The sequence below is a fragment of the Portunus trituberculatus genome, chromosome 49 (assembly GCF_017591435.1).
Source record: "Portunus trituberculatus isolate SZX2019 chromosome 49, ASM1759143v1, whole genome shotgun sequence".
In the NCBI taxonomy this organism is placed as follows: domain Eukaryota; kingdom Metazoa; phylum Arthropoda; class Malacostraca; order Decapoda; family Portunidae; genus Portunus; species Portunus trituberculatus.
In genome coordinates, this window is record NC_059303.1 from 1,098,128 (window position 1) to 1,122,391 (window position 24,264).

A 24,264-nucleotide genomic window follows, 5' to 3' on the forward strand; every position below is an offset into this window, starting at 1 on the left:
ACTCAGGAGTTAGACTATGAGGAAAGACTGAGGAAGCTGGGGCTGACCACATTAGAAGAGAGAAGAACAAGAGGAGACATGATAACTATGTATAAATTGGTGAACAAGATTGACATACTGGATAGAGAGTTGATAAAGGTGACCACAAGTAATCATCTCCGAGGACATGGAAAAAGCTAATAAAGGACATCTGTCTAAATGACGTGAGAAAATACAGTTTCCCGCATCGTAGCATTGATAAGTGGAATAAACTGAGCAGTCATGTCGTTGATGCGGTGTGTGTCAATCAGATGAAAGAGAGATATGACAGGAATGGACAAGGAGACAGGACACAGAGAGCTTAGCTCGGGCCCTGTAATACACAAATAGGTAAATACAAATAGGTAAATACACACACACACACACACACACACACACACACACACACACACACACACTGAATTATGAGGGGAGTGAAAAATAGGTATTACAAAACAAAATTCTCAGTGATGGTGCATAACATTACCAGAAAGATAAATAATGTTTAAGGAGGAAACAAATTTGATAAATAAAAACATGCATTTAATACTAATGATGAGGAAATATAGAGATAAGTTATGGTGAGTATGATCTGATCATCAGAAAATTTTAAAGGAAATTGAACACAGACTATTAATTACTTATACATTGAGTTGAAGAGAAATAGAAAAAAACAAAAATTAAATATAGATTAAGAAGTTTGAAGCACTTGTTTTAAGAAAAAAGACTGAATAAATTGACTCAATATTGCCAACATTATAATAATGGAAAGAGAAAGAAAGGGAAGGGCCAGTCAGGGATGTTCCGAACAATAAAAGGTGAAGAAACCATGCACAAGGAGGGAGAAAATAGTAAACTATTGATACTAATCAGAAAGGCTAAGGGCCTGCATACTTTATAATACCACACCACTCTAGGATGTTTTCAACTGTTACTTCTTCAGCCAGTTTTTGAAATATACATGGATACCCATGTATCTCAAGTATATTTCTCAAGATGGTCTCAGCCACACAGTTTAATGACATGTCTAAGTGTGACTCAGCTTACATATCAGACAATGTCCAGTCACTATGAAGTAAGGTGAATGTTGCAGCTGTGATCTTGGCTAATGTAGGATTCTGATTGATTCCAAATATGAGAGGCAATCCCCACTTACGAAGGAGCTCACCTTACTGCATACACAAAAAGACAATTCTCTTTCCTGCTATTTTATAAGCTACATGCTAATAATTGTAACTTTATAAAGGCTCATAAAGCACCTTTGTGGCATAACTCATGGTAAAGGTACATTTGGTACAGTCAGTAGCATGAAAGAGTGCATGCCCAAGCTAACTTGGTCTTACTTTGGAGGCTGGAGAGGCTGGATGATAGGTGACAAGTAATGTGTTGACTATTTTTGTTTGATGTGTCTAAAATTTTAGTGAGCAATACCAACATTTTCACATTCAATAAATATTACACAGAAACACTGAGCCAACATCTGATTGGCATAGTGTATATATTTAAAAAGTGTTAGCATTACTCTGAAGCAATTCAAAACCATAAGAACACACTTTTTTACACTGTAACACCTAATGATATAATTACAAACCTATAATGATCATACAAAATCAAATGATATGCCAACATTCCAATAGTTTTGTTCTGCTTGTGTGGAATCTTTTGGTCCATGTCCTTAGTGCTTTACACAATTAATAGTCTACTTCACATTGAGTGCTGCAACATGCTATAACATGTTGCAAGAACAGTATCACAGAAACAAGATGGATCATGGAGATGATCAATTGCCACTTACTTATGTAGTGGAATCATTAGTTCCTAATGCAGGTAAAGCCCTTCTTACCTTGCTGAGGTTCACTTTAGAAAACAAATAATATATTTGTGCATTTCAAATCACAATAATACTTTTAAAATATCAATTCAAAATAAGGAAAAATAAATCTCTAATTGACTTCTCTAGAAATAAAACCAATAATCCATACCTAACAAAGTTTAAAACTAAATATGATACAGATATATAAGAATAGGAATTATGATAGGATGTACTTGTCTCCATTTTTGAAAAAAACATTGGCCATTCATGTGACAGCTTTTAAAAAAATAAGTTCCAGAATGAGAGAAAAAAAAAAAAAAAAAAAAAAGTAGTATACAAAAAACTGACCTGGTGGCTCAAGGGATATAATGATTTCATCTACCTTTGGATATAAGACACCATACATCTCTTAGGTGACTGTCTTCACCAGAAGAGTGGTGGTAGCCACAGCATGTGGCTGGTTGGGGGGGAGGGGGGGAACATACCTGGTGAGGGGAGATGCCTCACCTTGTGAGAGTGGTAAAGCCAGGTGATCAAAATGCCTCAAAGTACCCCATAGATGGTCTTACATAAAAAGTAGTAAAGTTAAGTAGCTAGTTGAAAATTCTAGTTATAGTATTCAAGATAATGCAAAATAAAAACTTTAACTGACACATATGTAAGAAGTATGTTAGCATCTAGAAATAGACAAACAATATATGAAAAATAGAATAATTCTTTGATAATCAATCTGTATAACACATCAACATAAAAGTGTATAGATAAACTACTTCATATAATGTAAAGAAAGCTAGGTACCTCAAAAGATGATAACCTAATATGGCATCACTGATGGTAAAGACCTGAAGGAAGTGAGGTCTGCATACAGACACAGGCCAAGTCATCCTGCCCAATGTTAAGATGACAATACAACTGAAGATTGATTTTATAGCAAACACAAAGGCCACCCAAGTACCTCAAAGGAAATTATATACCAGTAAAAATATATTAGATGGGGGTATCCTCTGAAATTCTATCCTACAGATATAGCCATGACCCTTACAAAATAAATGGGCATGTCCCCAGTATTGTTTACTATCACATATTGAGTTCTGCTAGTTCATATCATAGAGAGGAAACCTAACCATACAATAGAAAAACAAGAATGCAGGTGCAGTACTTTGTGAAAAGTTAAGGATTACAGAATCTTTCCCAAGATTTTTCATTGGTCATTCCAATTGCTTCACACATTACCTGCACCTTCTTACTGAGTGAAAAGTTAGGATGTATAGGAAGAGTTATGTAGTCCAGGCCAACATTTGTGCTTTTGTTCAAGAGCTTCTGTGGAGGCACCAGGTTAGTTTGGTGGCCCTGTATTTGTCTTTGTTATTCCTGTCAACAAGGGGAGAAAAGATGCATGAATACAACAAACACCACAATGAAAAGGAAAAAAAAAAAAAACTTTATCTACATTGTAAATCTCATTCTCCTTTATGACTTCATGGTAGGACAGAGGCCCCTTTCAACCTCCTCCAGATTTCCCTAGTATAGCAAAATCATTTTGCACATTGACCCATAAGGTGTGGCCTGTCATCCTACCAGATCTCCAATCAAAACATTCACTTTATATTACTTATGGTTAACTAATCATAGTATCATCAACAAATAACTTTCTAAGGATGTTCTTATTTTTTCATTAAATAGTGGATGATATAGATAATTGTTATGTACAAAAAGAAATTAATATATTTCATGTACATGTATGATGCAGTGGCATATCAAGTCAGGTGACGTTGCCATTCAACCTGAGATAGGATTTTCCAGAGGAAAGGAGGGATTGAGTCAGGTTGCCACTCACATGCGAATCGACTAATTTCTTACCTGGTCACCATGATGAAAGGACACTCAGACACTTCCTCAAGCAACACTGTTTTTCACAGCCAGAATAATGAATTTCTTTTCAGGATTAATAGACACATTTTACAAGGGAAGGCAAATCTAGGACAACTTCTACCTGGAAATCAAGTAAGGGAGCAAACAGGTAAAGCAGTGGGAATATCTGAAGCCACAGTAAAATGGATTTATTCCAGTTCAAAGTATGTGATGTGTAAAATAATAATGAAAAAATAAAAAAATACATGTCTCATTTCTACTTATATAACCTGTATCTTTAGTGTATTTAATTTATGTATGGCACAATTAGCTGCAAAAGTTTGGATTTCTTAAAAAAAAAAGTCATACATTAAATTGAATATAGAGGACAGTTTTTATTCTGTTTTCTTTGAAGTAATGAGATATATAGTAAGGTTGCAAGGGTGATTGGCCAACACCCTATGGGTTAGTAAAGAAAGAAAGAGAAAAAGAAAGAAAGAAAGAAAAAAAAAATTAAAATTACTATAGCTATCTGTCTATTGCAAGCCACCAAAAACAGCAATACAAGAAATGACATGTACATCTGTAGTGGCTAACAATTCTGATTTAATAAATAGTATTTTGCATTGACCATTTTGATTCATACTTATTTAGATAATACATTTTAATGCTTTCCTTTTATATGACAGTATAAAGGGCATGTGGATTAGATATCTGCAAAATATGTACAAAGAGTGAAGAATATACAATATACAATGTCCAAACTATAAAATGCGAGAGAGAGAGAGAGAGAGAGAGAGAGAGAGAGAGAGAGAGAGAGAGAGAGAGAGAGAGAGAGAGAGAGAGAGAGAGAGAGAGAGAGAGAGCACAATTTGTGGGTTTTCCTTTATGAGTGGACTTGTAACTTTTGTAATTTTCTACAGAGTTCTTTAGTCAAAACCTGATGTGGAGAGACACATGGCCATCTATGGTAGACAGCTGACCCTCATACAATACTGTTGGCATCCAGTAGTTCTCTACCCACTATATGTCAAGGTCCATAGGCTAAGATACAAGATAAAATCATACTTACAGATGTGTGTGCACATGGCACCTTGCCTTGGCTACTTCCCTTTGCAGGGTTTGGTGGCCTGGCATGCAGAGAAATTGTGCTCTAATTCCAAACTTTGCTCTAACTATTTCCTATCTAACTTCAAATATCTTCTTAATTATGACAATATCTTAACACATTTCTGGGTCACAAGGGAGGTGTTTCACTTACTTCTTTGTGTTCTCAACTCAATATAGTGTCCGAGAGAACAATTGGTAGAATATACTGGTCAGTATCCGAACTGTTAGCTGTGCGTACACAGGGATGCAGCTCCGAGAGTGTTAGTGGTCGCCAAGTCCTTCCCAAACCAGCAGAAACGTCCTGCAGGAAAAATTAAGAACAATTTAGTAAAGGTTCCTATACCTTCTTATAATTCTTAATGGTGAATTAAAATGGAGATTATTACAGCTAGAACAAATATAAACTCTCATAGCTTCTTACTGTGTGCATATACAGACCAAATGGCAAACACATGGCAGTAGACAAATCTTTCTTCATTAAAGAGATACTCCTACAAAATAGAGCAAACAGCAACAAAATCATATTCATTGGTGACGTCAACATAAACCAACTGTCATGAGACTAAGCGTGAGCCAGATTATACCAGTGTGTCCAAACGAGGAGAGCAGTAGCAACATTAGGAGTGAATCATTAGATGAATCATATAATGATGGTGAGAGCCCTGAACATTAACAAGCCACTGGGAAAATAAAAATGTCAAACAAGACGCCCTTAATTATGCCCTTGGCATGAGCAAAAGGAGTGACAAATGATCTTAGTGTAAAGCTTGTAGCAAAGGATGTGATAAATAAACAATTATATCCATAAAAATAGTATGGCAGCTCGTGACCAATGGTAGTTGTGAGAGGCTTCGATAATAAAGTAATTATAACCATATTAATATCCTAAAAAAACTTCCATGCTAGAAGGACAGCTAGTGAAATCACAGCAAATATAAGGCCAGGCAGTAGCACAAACCTGCAGATTGCAGCCATCTTCACTCTTGATTACACTAAGAGTTTTTAAGCTTAAACAACATGAATCCCTGGGTCTTCCTCTGCCTCGTCTTAAACTTGAGTAATAACTTTGAGAATTTGTCCAAGGAGTTATAGAGTCTCGTGTGTAAATGCATACTGTGAACTTAAAATAATTTTGTACCACTTCGCATGTAGTGGTCACAATGCAGTTAAGTAATGGTGTTATATTATTGTGTGTAGTGGATAATATTGATGAGAGACTTAAGATAAATCACTAAAAAGTGACAGTGCAGTGTTTGAGAATTGTAGAAGATTATAGTAAGAAGTGTTGATCAATGGCGATGTGGCAATGCTATTTGGTGTGTATTTGCTGGTCTTGCTTATTTCTATGCTTTATATAATAAATATGGTTTAGTAAAGTTGCAGTTATGAGTATCCCATGGAAGAACTCATAGCTTACTCTTTGGTCAACTTGACGCATTGAAAATAATCAGAGATGTTAAGGAACCATTAAAGGAAAGCAGCTCTTATGTGGTAACACACAACACACTCACCCACAAATAATTTTCTTGGTAGCATGTAGACTTTAAATCTAATTCCTAACATTAGTAGATCAACTAGATTTCCAGATACCTTAACCCCTTCAACACAATGACATGTATTTTGCGTCATCAGGGCACTCGTGACATCTGATGACATGCATATTGCATCATGGTTGCTTTCAGCTAAGATAGTGCATTTTCTTTCCAGGATACTGTATGAGATCTTTCAAAATGTAGGCCGTATATGATATGACAGCATACTTGACTTTCAACATTATTACAAATGTGTATGATTCTCTTATACCAGGATAAGTATTGATGTCCCATGCAGGAAATAATTATATACAGTGGAGACTCAATACTCGGACGTCTAAATAGTCGAACTTTTTAATAGTCGAACGGAAAAGTTTGACTTAATACTCGAAAAAATACCTATTAGTCGAACGTCCGTCCATGTGGCTGTAAACAAAGGGTCTCTCCCTTCCCACCGCCCCAAGTGCCCCATCGAGCCACTGTAGCCAGTTGATCTTTCGCTGTTGTACGAATAACATTGTCCTGTGCTTTCTCTCCAGAGTTTTTTTTTTCTTCCATTTAGAAGCCTACAGTGGTACCAAAGAGATTTGTTAGTGGTGAGAAAAAGCCTACAAAAAAGAATGTAGTGACAACCATCGAAAGGAAAAAGGATATTATTCATAAATATGAGAAAAGAAGAAGAATAATCGATCTTGCAGCTGAGTACAGGCAACCCCTGCTTAACAAATGGGTTACGATCCTAAAACAACGTACGTTAAGCGAATTTTCGTTAAGTGAACCAATTATAATAAGTTTAACCACTGACTTCAACTTCCATTGAGAGTAAGCAAAGCGAGAGTGCATCATAGTACAATGAAAGGTCTAATGAAAGTAAAAACTATGAAGTTAAACATTTAGGCAGTTTAATTTATCATTATAATGTGCACTAATGTATGTATGTAACTTTATAATGCTGATGATCTTAAATTTATGAAGGGAGGGAGAGTGAAACGGGAAAGACACTAACCGGCAACCTGTGGAGTGTAAACAAAGGAAACATCATTGTACCGCATACAAAACTTCTGTACCACATTTCCACAAGGCTTTCCATTTTATTCATTGAAGAGTCACGAGTTCAAGTGGTTCTTTTAGCTTGCAGGGAAGATATGGTCTCACCAGCCTTCTTAATAGAGTCTGCTGACTTGAAAATAATAGAGACAGTAGATGGAATCAAGCCATGGTGGCAAGCAATGCTATTACCGTATTTTATGGCTTGCAAGACACTGCATCTTGGAAGACGCACCCTAATATTTGAAAGAAATTTCTAAGAAAAAAATAATTTTCATACAAGAACACATTCACCATACACCCAACCACTGAACACAAAAACATATGAAGCAAGGAGTCTGCAAGACACTATTGTTTCACCACTCATTACAAATTTGCTGGAGCACTCACCACAAATTTAAAACTATGTAAATAAAAACACCATAGGTAAATACGTATACACAGTGAAACAGTCCATCTCTTCTTGTTTTAGTGGCGGGCGACGGCATGTTTTGGATGTATTGTTTACATTACGGAATCACTTGTCCGATCGCCAAAACCGAATGCGTCAGTGCTGCAGTTCGTATTTATTTTATATTGCAATCGTGCTTCACAGGCTTTATCAATGAGAATTCAATTCACAAGTGGAGTTTTGACTCTTGCTTGAACAAGTAAGCCATTTGGATGTTCTATTAATAAAAGTATAAAGGCACCTGGCATGTATTTACCTAGTTGTATTTACCTAGTTGTAGTTTTACAGGACCTGGGCTTTATGCTCGTGTGGCCCCGTCTCCATATCTACACTTATCCAATCTTACTTTAAAAGTATGCACACTCGTTGCAGACACTACTTCTTCATTTAAACTGTTCCACGTCTCAATACATCTCTGCGGGAAACTATATTTTTTAATATTTCTCAGACATCTTCCTTTTCTCAGCTTTTTACTATGCGATCTTGTGCTTCGGATGTCATATTCTTCTCTCAGGATCAGTTTCTCATTATCCACTTGGTCCATTCCGTTGATCAATTTATAAACTTGTATCAGGTCTCCTCTCTCCTTCTTTGTTCCAGGGTTGGTAGATCCATAGCCTTTAGTCTCTCCTCATATGTCATCCCTTCAAATTCTGGAACCATTCTTGTAGCTATTTTTTGTAGCCTCTCCAATTTCCTTATGCGTTTCTTTTTATGAGGGCTCCACACTACTCCTGCATATTCCAATCTGGGTCTTATTATAGTACTTATCAATTTCTTCATCATTTCTTTGTCCATGTAGTGAAATGCTACTCCAATATTCCTTAGCAAATTATATGTTTCTCTAAAAATCCTATCAATATGGTTTACTGGTTGATTGTTTTCTTCCATCGTCACTCTTAAGTCCTTTTCCTTTTTAACTTTCTCCAGTTCTACTCCATCTCCCATCTTATAGATTCCCACAGGTCGTCTTTCACTCTTTCTCATTTCCATGACATGGCTTTTGTTCACATTGAATTCCATTTTCCACTTCTTACTCCATTCCCAGACCTTATTTAGGTCTTCTTCCAGTATTTCACAATCCTGCTTTTGCTTTATAACTCTGCACAGTTTCTGCAAACAGATTTATGTAGCTGTTCACTCCTTCTAGCATGTCGTTAATATAAATGAGGAAAAGTATTGGTGCCAATACTGACCCCTGTGCCACTCCGCTTTCTACTGCTCTCCACTTGGACTTCATATCTTTAACTACCGTCCTTATTTCTCTCCCCCTCAAATAATTTTCTATCCATCTCAATGAGCTTCCTTTTAAGCCACCCTTCTCCTCTAACTTCCATAGTAATCTTGCATGTAGCACTTTGTCAAATGCCTTTTTTAAATCCAAATAAATACAGTCAACCCATCCCTCTCTCTCTTGTACTCTATCAACTATTCTAGAATAGAAACTCAATAAATTAGTTACACAAGACCACCTTTTTCTAAAAACCAAATTGGCTATTTAATATTAATTTGTTGTCTTCAAGGAATTCAATCCATTGTTTCTTTATTATTCTTTCACACATCTTGCATATTATACTAGTTAGTGATACCAGTCTGTAATTTAAAGGTTCTTCCTTCCTTCCACTCTTATATATGGGAACTACCTCAGCTCTTTTCCATTCTACTGGTACTGTTCCATTTTCTATTGAGCATTTTATGATGTTGTATATAGGACTTGCTAGTTCTTCCCTACATTCTTTCAGTATTCTGCCTGAGACTTCATCTGGTCCCATTGCCTTCTCTTCATCCAGTTCCTTCATTAACTCTTTTATTTCAAGCTTGGTTACTTTAATCTCTTTCATATAGATTGTCTCTCCATTACTCTGTGGCCTCTCAAATTTGGATTCCTTAGTAAAGACCTCCTGGAATTTTTTATTCAATAGTTCTGCCATACTTTTTGGGTCTTCCACCATCCCATTCTCTCCTTTTTAACCTTTCTATTGTTTCTTTTTGCCTAATTTTTCCATTTATGAATCTATAGAACAATTTTGGTTTCTCCTTACATTTTTCGACTGTCTTTTTCGAAGTTCTTTTCCTCTTCCTTCCTCACCTTAACAGATTCATTTCTCACTGCTTTAAAGTTTTCCTTATTTGCTGGATTTCAATTTCTCCTCCACCTTTTCCATGCTCCATCTCTTTTCTCCTTTGCCCTAGCACACCTTGCATTAAACCAATCTTTCTTTCCTTCTTCTTTAGGTCTATATTTCGGGACATATTCCCTGACTCCTGTTTTGTATATTTCCAAAAATAAGTTATATTTCTCTTGCATTGTCTCAGAATTTTCCATCTCCTCCCAGTCTACCTTTTTAAAATAGTTCTTGAGATTCTCAATATCAGCCTTTCTGTAATTTAATCGGTCTCCTTTGTATGAATCGTCTCTATCTTCCTTTCCCTCTTCTATATCTATTTCTAATATTGCATGGTCACTCTTTCCCAATGGGCACTTATATCTTATATCATTATTCATTTATATACCCCTTGTAAAAATTAGGTCCAATCTTGCCGGCTCATTGTTTCCTCTGAATCTTGTGCATTCCTTTACTCTCTGGTCCATCATATTGTCTATCATTAGGTTCAAGAATCTTTCTACCCAGGCTTCTTCCCCCATACCACTTTCATAATTTTTCCAGTCCACTTCTTTACAGTTGAAATCTCCTACTAATATCACTTTTCTCCTTTCTTTAACGATTCTCGTTAGACTCCTTATTGTGTCATCTATGTGTGTACGTTCGTGTGCATGTATGTGTGTGTTGCTATGAGACAAGGGAGCGGCCCGTTTTATCCACACGCTGAGTAGGCTGCAGGAAGGATTATGGTATTGGAAATACTTGTAACACCTAAGTACTGAGTTTACATAATATAAAAGGCTGAATCAAATAAATAGTACTTAAGCTAACATCATAATGTAATGACAACCTACAAATCCAGGTCACTATCAGTCAAGTGTCCAAGCTCACTTGAGGTTGGGTGTTGCTTAACAATACAACATTCATCTTGGAAGATGCACTAGTATTTTTCAGGGTATTTTTTCGGAAAAAAAGTGCGTCTCGTAAACCGTAAAATACGGTAATTTTCTTGCCTCTCTTGTGCCTGTGAATAATATCCAGCTTCACTTCGAGAATAAGAGACTTCCTGGTCTTTATAGCAAAGCTAGGAGACATTGCAGGGCATTTTGGTGCCATGTTGAGCAAGGGAAGACGAGCTGCTGCTGACGCTGTTATTGTTTTGAACTAGAGGGAGTGAGTGGTGTACATTTTTTCCACGAGACGCGCTGGTGTATTCAAAAGCCTGTTGGCTTGCGTGATACGGCGGGGCTTTCAAACTTGGAAAAAAATTACCTGGACAAAATTTCGTTAAAGCGAGTTTGGTGTTCATTAAACGAGCAGATGGTAGTAAAAGGAAACGTTTGTTGTAGCGAAATTTCGTTGTGTGAACCTTCATTAAGCGAGGCTTGCCTGTACTGTATGGCTAAATCTATAGTAGCCACAATACTGAAGAAGAGAGCTCTTTAAAAAAGCTCATGTGGCGATTGGTGTGAAAAGGCAATTTAAGCGACCTGCGGCAGTGGAAGAAATGGAGAAATTGTTGAGTGGATAAACCAAATGCAGATGGCTAGTGATTCTTTGTCAGAGGGCATAATTTGTGCAAAGGCTAGGCTGCAGCATCGTGATCTTATTTCTGATACTACATCTGATTCCAATGATGATTTTAAAGCAAGTAAGGAGTGGTTTGGGAATTTCAAGAAAATAACTGGAATTCAATTTGTTGTGAGGCATGGTGAGGCCACAAGTGCTGATGGCGGTGCCGCTGAGAAATTTCTCACTGAATTTAAGAAATTTGTGGATAAGGAGTGCTTAAGCCCACAACAGATTTTTAATTGTGATAAAGCAGGTCTGTTTTGGAAAAAAATACCCAACAGGACCTATATAACAAAGGAAGAGAAGTGTTTGCCAGGACACAAGCCCATGAAAGACGGCTAACCCTGCCTCTGTGCGCCAATGCATGCGGCGACTGCAAAATTAACCCGCTAATTTTTTCTAAACTTGGGTTTGGCAATGGCTGGAACAAATTACCTGATTTATAGGTAACAATAGTTGAACTTTTCAATACTCAAATAGCCATTTGAAATTAATTAACTTCAAGTATTGAGTCTCCACTGCATATATATATATATATATATATATATATATATATATATATATATATATATATATATATACACTTAACTCTCGGTTATCGCGCCCAATTGGGGCCGAAACAGCATCGCTATAGCCGAAAACGCGATAGCCGAATTGATCTGGGCGGGAAGGCGGTTTTGGCCAATGAGCGCTCAAATATCCCATGACATCATGGCTGGGTGCGTGATAGCAGGCATCTGAGGTCGCGATAATAAAATTTTAGCAGCTTTTCATGGGTGTATGATAGCAATAAAACGCGATAGCGAAAGTCGCGATAGCCGAGGGTTGACTATATATATATATTACATATATATATATATATATATATATATATATATATATATATATATATATATATATACAGGCAACCCCTGCTTAACGAAGGGGTTACGTTCCTAAAATACACTTCGTTAAGCGAAACTTCGTTAAGCGAACCGATTATAACAAGTTTAACCCCTGATTTAAACTTCCATTGAGAGTAAGCAAAGTGAGAGTGCATCATAGTACAGTGAAAGGTTTAATGAAAGTAAAAATTATGAAGTTAAACATTTAGGCAGTTTAATTTAAGTCATTATAATGTACACTAATGTATGTATGTACGTAACTTTATAATGTTGATGATCTTAACTTTATAAAGGGAGGGAGAGTGAAACGGGAAATACACTAACCGGCAACCTGTGGAATGTAAACAAAATGCGCATCATGGTACCGCAAACAAAAGTTATTTCCACAAGACTTTCCATTTTATCCATTGTAGAGTCACGAGTTCAAGTGGTTCTTTTAGCTTTCTAGGAAGATGCTGTCTCACCAGCCTTCTTAATAGAGTCTGCTGACTTGAAAATAGTAGACAGTAGATGGGGGTCAAAATGGTGGCAAGCAATGTTATTAGTTTTCTGGCCTTTCTCTTGTCTGTGAATGATACCCAGCTTCACTTCGACAGTAAGACACTTCCTGGTCTTCTTAGGAACGTTAGGCCACATTGCAGGGGGTTTTGGTGGTAAGTTGAACTAGGGAAGATGAGCTGCTGGTGACGCTGTTATGTTTTGACTGGGGAGTGAGTGGTGCGTGTGATCTTGATCTTGATCTTGATGCTACAGGTGACGCAGAGTTTCTTCTGAGTCAGGCCCCAATGTATGAAAAGTGGTATGATGGAAGCCTGGGTGGGGACCTTCTCTTCCAAGCTAGGGCATAGTGCATGGATGTGAATGCAAGGAATTATAGATGGTCTGAGTCCCGCAGCAAAGTGTACCAGATGTGTGACGTGGGAGAGGATGAGACGGTGGGGCATGTGGTGCTGGAGTGTGTGAAGTATGCCAGAGACAGGTATGAGATGATGCAAGTGGTGCTGAGGGAGCTGGGGAATGACAGAATGGAGATGGCAGGAAGGGAATGGATGGTGGTGCTGCTGGGATTCTGTGGGGAGACGAATGAAAGGATGATTGAGGCTGTAAAAGAGTTCCTGGAGAGAATGTGGCATGCTAGATGCAGGAACTAGTGGTGTGAAAGATGGTGATTGCCCTCTTTGTTGTTGTTTTTTTTTTTCTTCTTATTTTCCCTACAGGCACTGCCGATACAAAGGCCTGACTCAAAAGAAATTCTGCGTCACCTGTAGCATCAAGATCAAGATCAAGATCAAGCCCTTGTATCTGCAATGCCTGTGTTGTCCACAAGAGGCTTGATCTTGATCTTTATTCTACAGGTGTCTCAGGATTTCTCCTGAGGCAGGCCTTAGTACCAGCAGCTCCTGGTGTATTCAAAAGCCTATCAGTTTGCATGATACGGTGGGGCTTTCAAATTTGGAAAAAATTAAAACTTCGTTAAAGCGTGTTTGGTGTTTGTTAAACGAGCAGAGGTAGTAAAACGAAATCTTCGTTGTAGCGAAATTTCGTTGTGTGAACCTTCGTTAACCAAGGGTTGCCTGTATATATATATATATATATATATATATATATATATATATATATATATATATATATATATATATATATACATATATATATATATATACAGGCAACCCCCGCTTAACGAACGGGTTACGTTCCTAAATAAACATTTGTTAAGCGAATTTTTAAACAAACAAATTATAACAAGTTTGACCCCTGACATGAACTTCCATTGAGAGTAAACAAAGTGAGAGTACAGTAAATGGTTTAATGAAAGTAAAAATTATGAAGTTAAACATTTAAGCAGTTTAATTTGATTAACCCTTAAAACACGGTGATCGTATATGTACGATTGTAGCATCGCGTGCGGAGAGGCGGGGATCGTATTGGTAATCATGATTTTTCTGCGTTAAACGTTTGAAACTCTCCCGCTCACTATTGGTCCTGGGCAAGTGGAGGTATCTGGCATTTTTTCTCGCTCGTCTGCTTGAGCCTTGAGACATATGTTCCCTCACAATAGGTCATCTTTCCCCATTTCGAGGCGACATCTGGCAACCCCTGTCATCCGGAGGGAGGAAACGGTACTCCGAGTGATGTTATGTCAGTGTTACTCGGTAATGACATTGAGGAGTGACGAAAACTAAGACTGATTTTTTTACTGAGACAGAAGAAAGTGAAGACTCCAGTAATGATTATGATAGTGATCTGGGAGACAGAGACCAACCCTCACAGTGACTTTCATAAACCTTCTCACGTAGCCTATTTCCCTCCAGCAATGTGCTGGTGTATGTCACCCTGGTGGCCTGTACAGGACAGTGCTTGTCGGCCAAGTCACGTGAATCCCATTGCTAATAAGAGTTGCCAGATTCCAATTATTATAGAAATCCACAATACTTGTAATATGTGGTTTCTTTTTCTTTTCCTGTTTTACACATCATTTCATATATCTGAGTTCGCATTTTCTTGACATGAAAGTGCAAAAGTTTCAACTTTTACATCAAATTCAAATGCCCAAAAGGAAAGAGAGAGAGAGAGAGAGAGAGAGAGAGAGAGAGAGAGAGAGAGAGAGAGAGAGAGAGAGAGAGAGGCGGGTTCTGCCAAGAACTTTTTTATATGCAATAACTTTGTTCTCAGAGGTCATAACATGTTAAAAATTACCTCATTGTACTCAGAATAACACAAAGAAATATGTTTTTATAAAGAAAAAATATTTTTAGTATTTTTGACAGGTGTGATTTTTCCCCGTTGTAAAAGACGGAAAGTAAATGAACCCCCCGTACTTTAAGGGTTAAGTCATTATAATGTACACTAATGTATGTATGTAAGTAACTTTATAATGTTGATGATCTTAAATTTATGAAGGGAGGGAGAGTGGAGCAGGAAATATGCCAGCTGGAAACCCAAGGAATGTAAACAAGGGGTGCATCATTGTACTGCATATAAAACATATGTACCACATTTCCACTAGGCTTTCCATTTTATCCATTGCAGAGTCACGAGTTCAGGTGGTCCTTTTAGCTTCCAAGGAAGATATGGTCTCACCAGCCTTCTTAATAGAGTCTGCTGACTTGAAAATAGTAGAGACAGTAGATGGAGTCAAGCCATGATGGCCAGCAATGCTATTAGTTTTCTCGCTTCTCTCGTGTCTGTGAATAATATCCAGCTTCGCTTCGAGAGTAAGAGACTTCCTGGTCTTCTTAGCAACGCTAGGCAACATTGCAGGGCTGGTTGCAGGGCGTTTTGGTGGCATGTTGAGCTTGAGATGACGAGCTGGTGCTGGAGCCTGCTTTTATTTTGAACTAAGAGCGGGAAAGGGTTAGGGAGTCAGTGGTGAACATATTGTCCACGAGAGGCACTGGTGTATTCAAAAGCCTGTCGGTTTGCGTAATACAGCGGGGGCTTTTAAACTTGGAAAAAATTACCTGGATAAAATTTCGTTAAAGCAAGTTTGGTGTTCGTTATACAAGCAGATGGTAGTAAAAGGAAACGTTCGTTGTAGTGAAATTTAGTTGTGTGAATGTTCGTTAAGTGGGGGTTGCCTGTAAATATACAGGCAACCCCCATTAACGAAGGTTCACACAACGAAATTTCGCTATAACGGAGGTTTCCTTTTACTACCATCTGCTCATTTAACGAATACAAAACTCACTTTAACCAAATTTAACCAGGTAATTTATTTCAAGTTTGAAAGCCTCGCTGTGTCACGCAAGTCGACAGTGTTTTGAATACACCAGCGCCTCTCGTGGACAATACGCACACCACTCACTCCCCTAGTTCAAAACAATAACAGCGTCATCAGCAGCTCATCTTCCCTCGCTCTACATTCCATCAAAACGTCCTGCAATGTTGTCTAGCGTTGCTAAGAAGACCAGGAAGTCTCTTACTCTGGAAGTGAAGCTGGATATTATTCACAGACACGAGACAAGAAAACTAATAGCATTGCTTCCCACCATGGCTTGACTCCATCTACTGTCAACCATTTTCAAGTCAGCAGACTCTATTAAGAAGGCTGGTGAGACCGTATCTTCCTTGCAAGCTAAAAGAACCAACTGAACTCGTGACTCTGCAATGGATAAAATGGAAAGCCTTGTAGAAATGTGGTACATAAGTTTTGTATGCAGTACAATGATGCATCCTTTGTTTACATTCCACAGGTTGTCAGCTAGCGTATTTTCTGCTCCACTCTCTCTCCCTTCATAAATTTAAGATCATCAACATCATAAAGTTACTTACATACATACATTAGTGTACATTATAATAATTTAGTCTTAAATTAAAGTGCTTAAATGTTTAACTTCATAATTTTTACTTTCATTAAACCTTTTACTGTACTATGATGCACTCTTGCTTTGTTTACTCTCAATGGAAGCTCAAGTCAGGGGTTAAACTTGTTATAATTGGTTCGCTTAATGAAAATTCGCTTAATGAAAATTCGCTTAACGAAAGTTTTTTTTTAGGAACGTAACCCCTTCGTTAAGTCGGGGTTACCTGTATGTATATATACAGGCAACCCCGTTCATTGTAGCGAAATTTCGTTGTGTGAATGTTCGTTAAGTGGGGGTTGCCTGTATATATATACAGGTCAGCAGACTATATTAAGAATTAAAATATTAAAAAAGAATATCAAAATATGGTCAATTTGCAGTTTCGCCCAATCATGAAATCTGTTATAAGGCTTATGTTTTCCAGTGAGAAAGGTGGTTAAATGATTGATGGTATATGTTATTTTCTTTGCATAGAAATATTTTTTGAGTTATGACTTTTTTAACTCCAGCTTATGCCTACCTCTCATTTTCAATGATCTTGGAGGACCTGTAGGAAATTGGATATTTTTGAGTGGGAAGAAATTAAATTGAGTAATGTGCATTACTAAAAAGGTTACAAATCAACAAAAATCAGATAAAAAACTTTGAAAGTACTTTGCTGTCCACAGCAGCAGCCAAATGTGTAGCAACAAGCGTTGCTTTACTAACACCTAGCAAAGTTACTAATCCTACACTTCTGGCTGTATCTGTAACATCACAGCCCTCCAAGGGATACTAAATAAACCCAATCCTAAAACCTTCCAGCCTGTGGGGCTGCACCCCACCCTAGACCCCCAAGAGTTACTAACTAAACCTGAAGCACTGTATTTTACGGCTTACAAGATGCACTTTTTTTCCTAAAAAATATCCTGAAAAATACTATTGCGTCTTCCAAGACGAATGTTGTATTGTAAGGCATCACCCAACCTCAAGTGAGCTTGGACACTTGACCAATAGTGACCTGGATTTGTATGTTGTTATTACATTATGATGTTAGCTTAAGTACTATTTAATTCAGTCTTTTATATTATGTAAACTCAGTACTTAGGTGTTACAAGTACTTTCAATACCATAATCCTTCCTGCAGCCTACTCAGCGTGTGGAGAAGATGGGCCGCTCCCTTGTCTCATAGCAACACACACATACATGCACATGAATGCACACACATCATGCCAGGTGCCTTTATACCTTTATCAATAGAACAACCAAATGTCTTACTCATTCAAGCAAGAGCCAAAACTCCACTTGTGAATTATATTCACATTGATAAAGCCTATGAAGCACGAATGCAAAATAAAATAAATACAAACTGCAGCACTGACCCGTTCGGTTTCGGCGATCGGACAAGTGATTCCGTAATATAAACAACAGGTCCAAAACATGCCGTCGCCTGCCACTAAAACAAGAAGAAGGGATGGACTGTTTCACTGTGTATATGTATTTACCTATGGTGTTTTTATTTACATAGTTTTAAATTTGTGGTGAATGCTCCAGCAAATTTGTAATGAGTGGTGAAACAATAGTGTCTTGCAGACTCCTTGCTTCTTATGTTTTTGTGTTCAGTGGTTGGGTGTATGGTGAATGTGTTTTTGTATGAGAATGCCTTTTTTTTCTTAGAAATTTCTTTCAAATATTAGGATGCGTCTTCCAAGATGCAGCATCTTGCAAACCGTAAAATACGGTAATAACCGACTATATTACGTTAGGTTTGGTGCACTGTCCTAATGAAGTTGTCTCTCTAACTCTCCTTATTTCATGCCTCCCCCTTCACAGCTCTTTCACTCAACTGACATGACATGGGAATGTAAATATGATGACCAAAATTAACCTAACCTAAACGAACCCAACCTAGCTAATGTAACCTAGTTGAGGTGACATGCACTGATGATAAGTCTTCCTCAGTACCTCTCCGACCAATAGTGTGGTTATGTTAGGTAAGCTAGGCTATGTCAGATTTTAAGGTTTGGTTTTGTTAAGTATCCCTTGGGGGATTGTGGTGTAGCAAATATAGTTGGAAGCATAGCATTGGCAAATGTAAATAAAGCAACGCTCACTGCCGCACATTCAGCCACAGCATTGGACATCAAAGTATTTTCTGAGTTTTTTATGTGATTTTGTTGATTTTCAACCTCTTTGCAATGTACATTACTCAATTTAATGCTCTCCCATCCAATAACCCGATTCCCACAGGGTCTCCAAGATCATTGGAGATGAGAGGTAGGCATAAGTTGAACTTCAAAAGACAGCCACAGCTCAGAAAATATTAATTTGCAATGGAAATGACATATACCATCAATCATTTCACTATATTTCTCACCAGAAAAAACATAGCCACATCACAGATTCCATGGTTAGGTGAACTGCAAGCTTACCCAAAATATAATTGACATGTTATAAAGAAAGTCTGAAAAATCTACTATATGGCTGTATTCACAGATCTCAAAAACAATCTAAGACAAATTTGGAATACTATAAATTAGCTTAAACACATCCCTAACAACACTCATCTTGGCTACATTTTCCTTCATAACAAAATCCTTCAGATATCCATCAGAGATTGCTGAGGCATTCAATAATATCACATACACTTTGCTCCAAAACTAGATCAAGACATCCCACTAGCCACCACTGACCCACCAAGGTTTTTATGACATGATTGCCCTTCGGTTGTCTGTTCCCCTGTTAACATTGTTATGAAGACAATGACTGAGATTCCTGTACCTAAAATCAATGCCATTCCAATATCTATCTTATTCAACTAATCTATTGGAAATGGAATATTTCTACAATGCTAGTGCAATTTAAAAATGGTCCTAAAGATAAAGATTGGCCCATATTACTCCTGAGCACTTAAAAGAAAAAAATCTTTGAAACATTAATGAAAATTATTGAATAAAATTTGAATGTAAATCTATCTTGAGCCCAGAACAATTTGCTTACCAACAACCTTGAGCACTTTCAATGTATAGTAGTGCCTCGGGTTATGAATTTAACTCATTCCATAACGTAGCCCATAATCCTGCAACACTCGTATCTCAAAATAAATTTCCCCATTTAAAATAAGGAAATCCAATTACAGTGGTACCTCAAGATACGAGTATAATTTGTTCTGACGGAGCTCGTTTCTTAAAACAAAAAGAACACCCCTATTTTTTTTTATGCGTTTTCAGGTAAGAAAAAGGTATTTATAAATTATTAATATTGTACAGAAACATAATAAAACATAAAAAAAGATAATATAGACAGATGAACTACTCTTATAAAGTATATTTATCTTGAAGGGCGTATTCCACAGGACGTTACCCTACCATATTCCCAACCCTCACTTGGGACTGTCAATCAGCTGGAGTCTACCAATATAGCCACCCACAGAAGACTGGGTGCTCTAATAATCATAGGAGAGCTCGTTGATGACCCTGTAAATATTATTCATTGAATAAATGAAGTTTTGAATAGGAGAGAGAGAGAGAGAGAGAGAGAGAGAGAGAGAGAGAGAGAGAGAGAGAGAGAGAGAGAGAGAGAGAGAATAGAGGGAGCACTGCCACAGTTGTAGAGGTTTATTTACATTGTTCCCCCCCTCCATGATAAGCGTCGGTGGAGTAGGTAGGCGGAGATGGGAGAAATTTGTTTTGCCTTCTCAGTGAAGTATAGATGCATACTTTATCAATGCATGAAATATATAGAATAAAAGCAAACATTTATCTAGTGTTCATACTTTGGAGACAAGTCGTTTTCAACTAATAGTGGTGTATGGCACAGGAAGAGAAAGGCAGGGAGGAAGGAATGCAGGCACCATTCAAACATAAACATTAAATGTAAATGAAAACTGCACTTACTTTACACAAAGAAAAAGGTAACTAAATAGTGTGAAAATGATGAAAGAACAATCATAGTGCATGAAATTTGCGGGAAACACATAAATACTAGCTCTGTTGAGGTTGGACCGATGCACTGAGTTGCTGACTAGCAGCAACATCCCCAAGCATGACTCGTATCTCAAAACTCTGCTTGTATCTCAAAAAACTCGTATCTCAGGCAGCTTGTATCTCAAGGTACCACTGTACAGTGAAGACTTAATACTCGAATGACTTAAAAAGTCAAATTTTCAATACTCAAATGCGAAAGTTCAACCTGGTACTCAAAAAAAATATCTGGTACTCAAATGTCTGTATGTGTGGTTGTAAACAAAGGGTCTCTCCCTCCCTGCCACCATCAGTTGTACCACTGTAGCTGTGAGAATAACATTCTCCTACATTCTATCTGGAGTTTTTCATTTAGAAACTTACAATGGCACCAAGGAGACCCATTAGTGATGAGAATAAGTTTAAAAGAATATAGTGACAACCATTGAATGGAAAAAGGAGATTATTGATAAATACGAGAAAGGAGCAAGAATTACCGATCTTGTAGATGAGTATTGCATGGCTAAATCATAGTAGCCACAATACTGAAGAAAAAGGAAGCCGTTGAGGGAAATGATGTAGTGGTGGGTGTGAAAAAGCAACTTGAGGGGAGCATTCGGTTTAGAACAGTGTAGTCATATCTCCGGTAAATATGCATGAAACACTCTGATTTTTATGTTGTGAAGTACAGTAAGTCCTCGTTATATGATAGTTCTTTATCTGGTAAATTCTGGTAAATTGGCTTTAAAATATATTTTAGAAGGGGAATAACTCATGTTTTGAGATATGGGCTGATAAAGTTTATCGATCGATCTCGATCCCATTATAACACACTAGGAAGTTTATTCAGGTTTACTATATGTTCTTTTTTATCATTTACAATCTCATAATACAATCAGATGTATATCAGGCTCCTAATCCCCTCCTGTCAATGATATGTTGGTCGTGAAAATGCTTTTCTTCCAACGTCCAGCTCTCACTTTTTCTGGTTGTGATGTGTTCTTGAAGTTGCATGCTGTGCAGTGTATGGTTATGGTGTTCTCATATATATCAGGCTTGAAACTGTAGTCAAAGACAGGATCTGGGCATGAATAATGAGAGGAAAGAAGATTTTTCAGCCTCCTTTTCGTCAGCATGACAAGCTCGACGTCACTTTCCACATCTTCATTTCCTTTCTCAATATTTTGTAGAAGAGCTTCTCTAATTGTGAGTAATGAGGTCTTTTCTTCTTCATATCCTTGTCTTTGTTCTGCGTGAGATGTGGTGGGCTGTGGTGTGGCAGTGGTGAGGGTGGTGGTGGTGGGTGACGCGAGGATGTGCACTGGAGCATTTGAGGTGTCAGGTTCTACACGCTCTTTTTATTCTTTGAGCTTCCATACTCATATTCCAGGCTTCATTCCTCTGCTTATTCCTCTCAAACACCCGTCCCATGATTGGCAGTACGTGAAAAGCAGGATGCAGTAAATAAATGATGTGCTGTTTAGCAGAGTGAAGGGTGAGTAGCGAGAGACGCAGCAACAACTTCTCTCTGATAGCTTTCCCCATACTGAGTCTCGCTGATGCTTTGATTGACGCCACTCATAGACTTTGTGTTGCCATATTATGTCCACCCAAAAAAGTTAATACTTTTTACTTTTATAGTATATATATATATATATATAAAAAAAAAAAAAAAAAAAAAGATTCAGCTGATGTAAACAAACACACGTGGTTGAGTATGGGACCTTTAAATGGCATTTAAACGGAAACCAATGCACGTTTCACCACAAAACTTCGAGAAATAATAGCTAACGTGTATACCTACCACATTTTTTTTTTTCCACAAAAAAACATCATTTTTCATATTTTTAGTCTCTAAACCGGACGCCTCCCCTTAAGCAACCTGTGGCAATGGAAGAAATGGAAAAATTGTTAATGGTGTGCATAAACAAAAGGCAGATGGCTGATGATTCTATGTCAGAGGGCATTATTGCAAAGGATATTAGGCTCCACTGTGATCTTATTTGTGATACTATCTCTGACTCCAGTGAAGATTTCAAAGCTAGTGAGAACTGGAATTCATTCTGTTGTGAAGAATGACAAGGCTGCAAGTGCTGAAAAAGTTGCTGCTGAGAAGTATGAGCCTGAATTTAAGAAATTTGTGGATAAGGAATGCTTCAGCCCACAGCAATAAAGTTATTGGAGATGTTTTGGGCCAGATGTCAAAAGTTTCGAGGGAAGTTGAGTTTGAAAGATTTTGACATTTTCTATTTATGAAGGTGTTTGGTGAGTTAATGAGCAAACTTGGCACGATTCTGAGCAGAAATATAAAGAGCACAAGATTCAGGTGATGGAAGGCTCAAGTACCTTTTAGAGGCAACCTCTCTATCATGTATAGAATGAGAACAGTGTGTGTTAAACCATGGTTTTAGGAGGTTTTGGGTTGGGAAAAAGAGTGAGGAATGTACACCTCCATGCCAGACACTAAAACTCTGCTATGCACTCAGCACATAGAGATGGGTCTCTGGTATGGAACCATTCCAGGGAAAGTCAGCATATTACCTCCTCAGGTCACTCCCAAATGGCAGAGGTAAAGCACCAGAGGCATCATCATTTTGGGAGATCTTTAGGAGGGATTGGAGAAATAGGACAATACAGATATGAGGTTGTGATTGGAGGAGCCCAACAGAAAAGATAGAGTAACAACATAAGCAGAAGGATTAGAGGTAAAGAATAGGGCAAGAATTTTGGACGTATTTCCAAAACGGTCACGAATAGAAATATGGTGTTGCACCAGTTGCTTTAAGTAATGGATGATAGCAAAGTTGAAGGCTACTTCATCAGGATGGTCAGTGAAGGGAGAGGAAAACCAAAGCTGGTGGTGAACACTGAAATCTCCAAGGATGGAAATCGCCTCAAAAGGATAGAGGGACAGAACGTGCTCCACTTTAGAAGTTAAATAGTCAAAGATATTCTTGGTAGCAACATCCAGCTTTGGAATAAAAATGAGAATAGAGGAAATAGGAGGGAACAGAGAAAGGGCTATTGATAGTTGCCTTCGACACCTGTTTTTTTGGTGAAAAAAAGATGAGGTTTAGTAGAGGAGAGGTGGTGTTCTACAGATTGAAAATTAGATCTATGATCACAAATGTTGCAGAAGTTAATGAAGAAATAGTGGATAGAGTTGTCAAGACATTTTGGGTTGATACCAAGAGAGCAGTCCTGGAGGCATTTATGGTCCCCTGCCCAGAAGAGGACTCCAAAGCTGGATTTGGAGTCGCCATCTTTTAATTTCAAGTGAAGGGTATGTGTGTAGCAAGTGCATGTAGTTTTATGTGAAGTAGGAGAGTGATTCCCCCCTTGAGTTGTGAGATACAATGGAAAATGTTCAGCAATCAACGTTCAGCAGTCAAACCCTGCCCTCTAAAGGCCACTCTCTTCCTTCTCACAAAACTATATGCACTTACTACACACACTTACTTCATTCAAAATTGATAATGGCAACTCCTAATCCAGCCTTGGTGTCCCCTTCTGGGGAGGGAACCACAAATATCCCCAGGTCAGACTGCTCTTCAGGTAGTGACCCAAAATGTCTTTACACCTCCCTCAGCATTTTCTTCATTAACTTCTGCAACATTCGCAGTCTTAGATCTAATT

At 37.8% G+C, this 24,264-nt stretch overlaps 1 protein-coding gene across 3 annotated transcripts in view; it reads right to left on the bottom strand.

Annotated features, from left to right (window-relative positions):
• Positions 1–311: 311 nt before the first annotated feature.
• Positions 312–24,264, bottom strand: part of LOC123499072 (F-box only protein 33-like) — a 302,244-nt gene continuing 278,291 nt past the window's right edge. Inside the window, exons 8-10 of one of the 3 annotated variants that reach the window (XR_006672868.1) lie at positions 4,944–5,093; positions 4,755–4,812; positions 312–3,202 (exon numbers count right to left, since the gene is read on the bottom strand). Coding sequence is in view for 1 of the 3 variants with exons in the window: in XM_045246673.1 (XP_045102608.1) it covers positions 4,956–5,093 (138 nt within the window). In the remaining 2 variants the exon portion in view is untranslated. Of the gene's footprint in view, positions 3,203–3,691; positions 4,813–4,943; positions 5,094–24,264 lie in introns of all 3 variants that reach the window. The other 2 variants (XR_006672867.1, XM_045246673.1) reach the window with 2 other exon arrangements.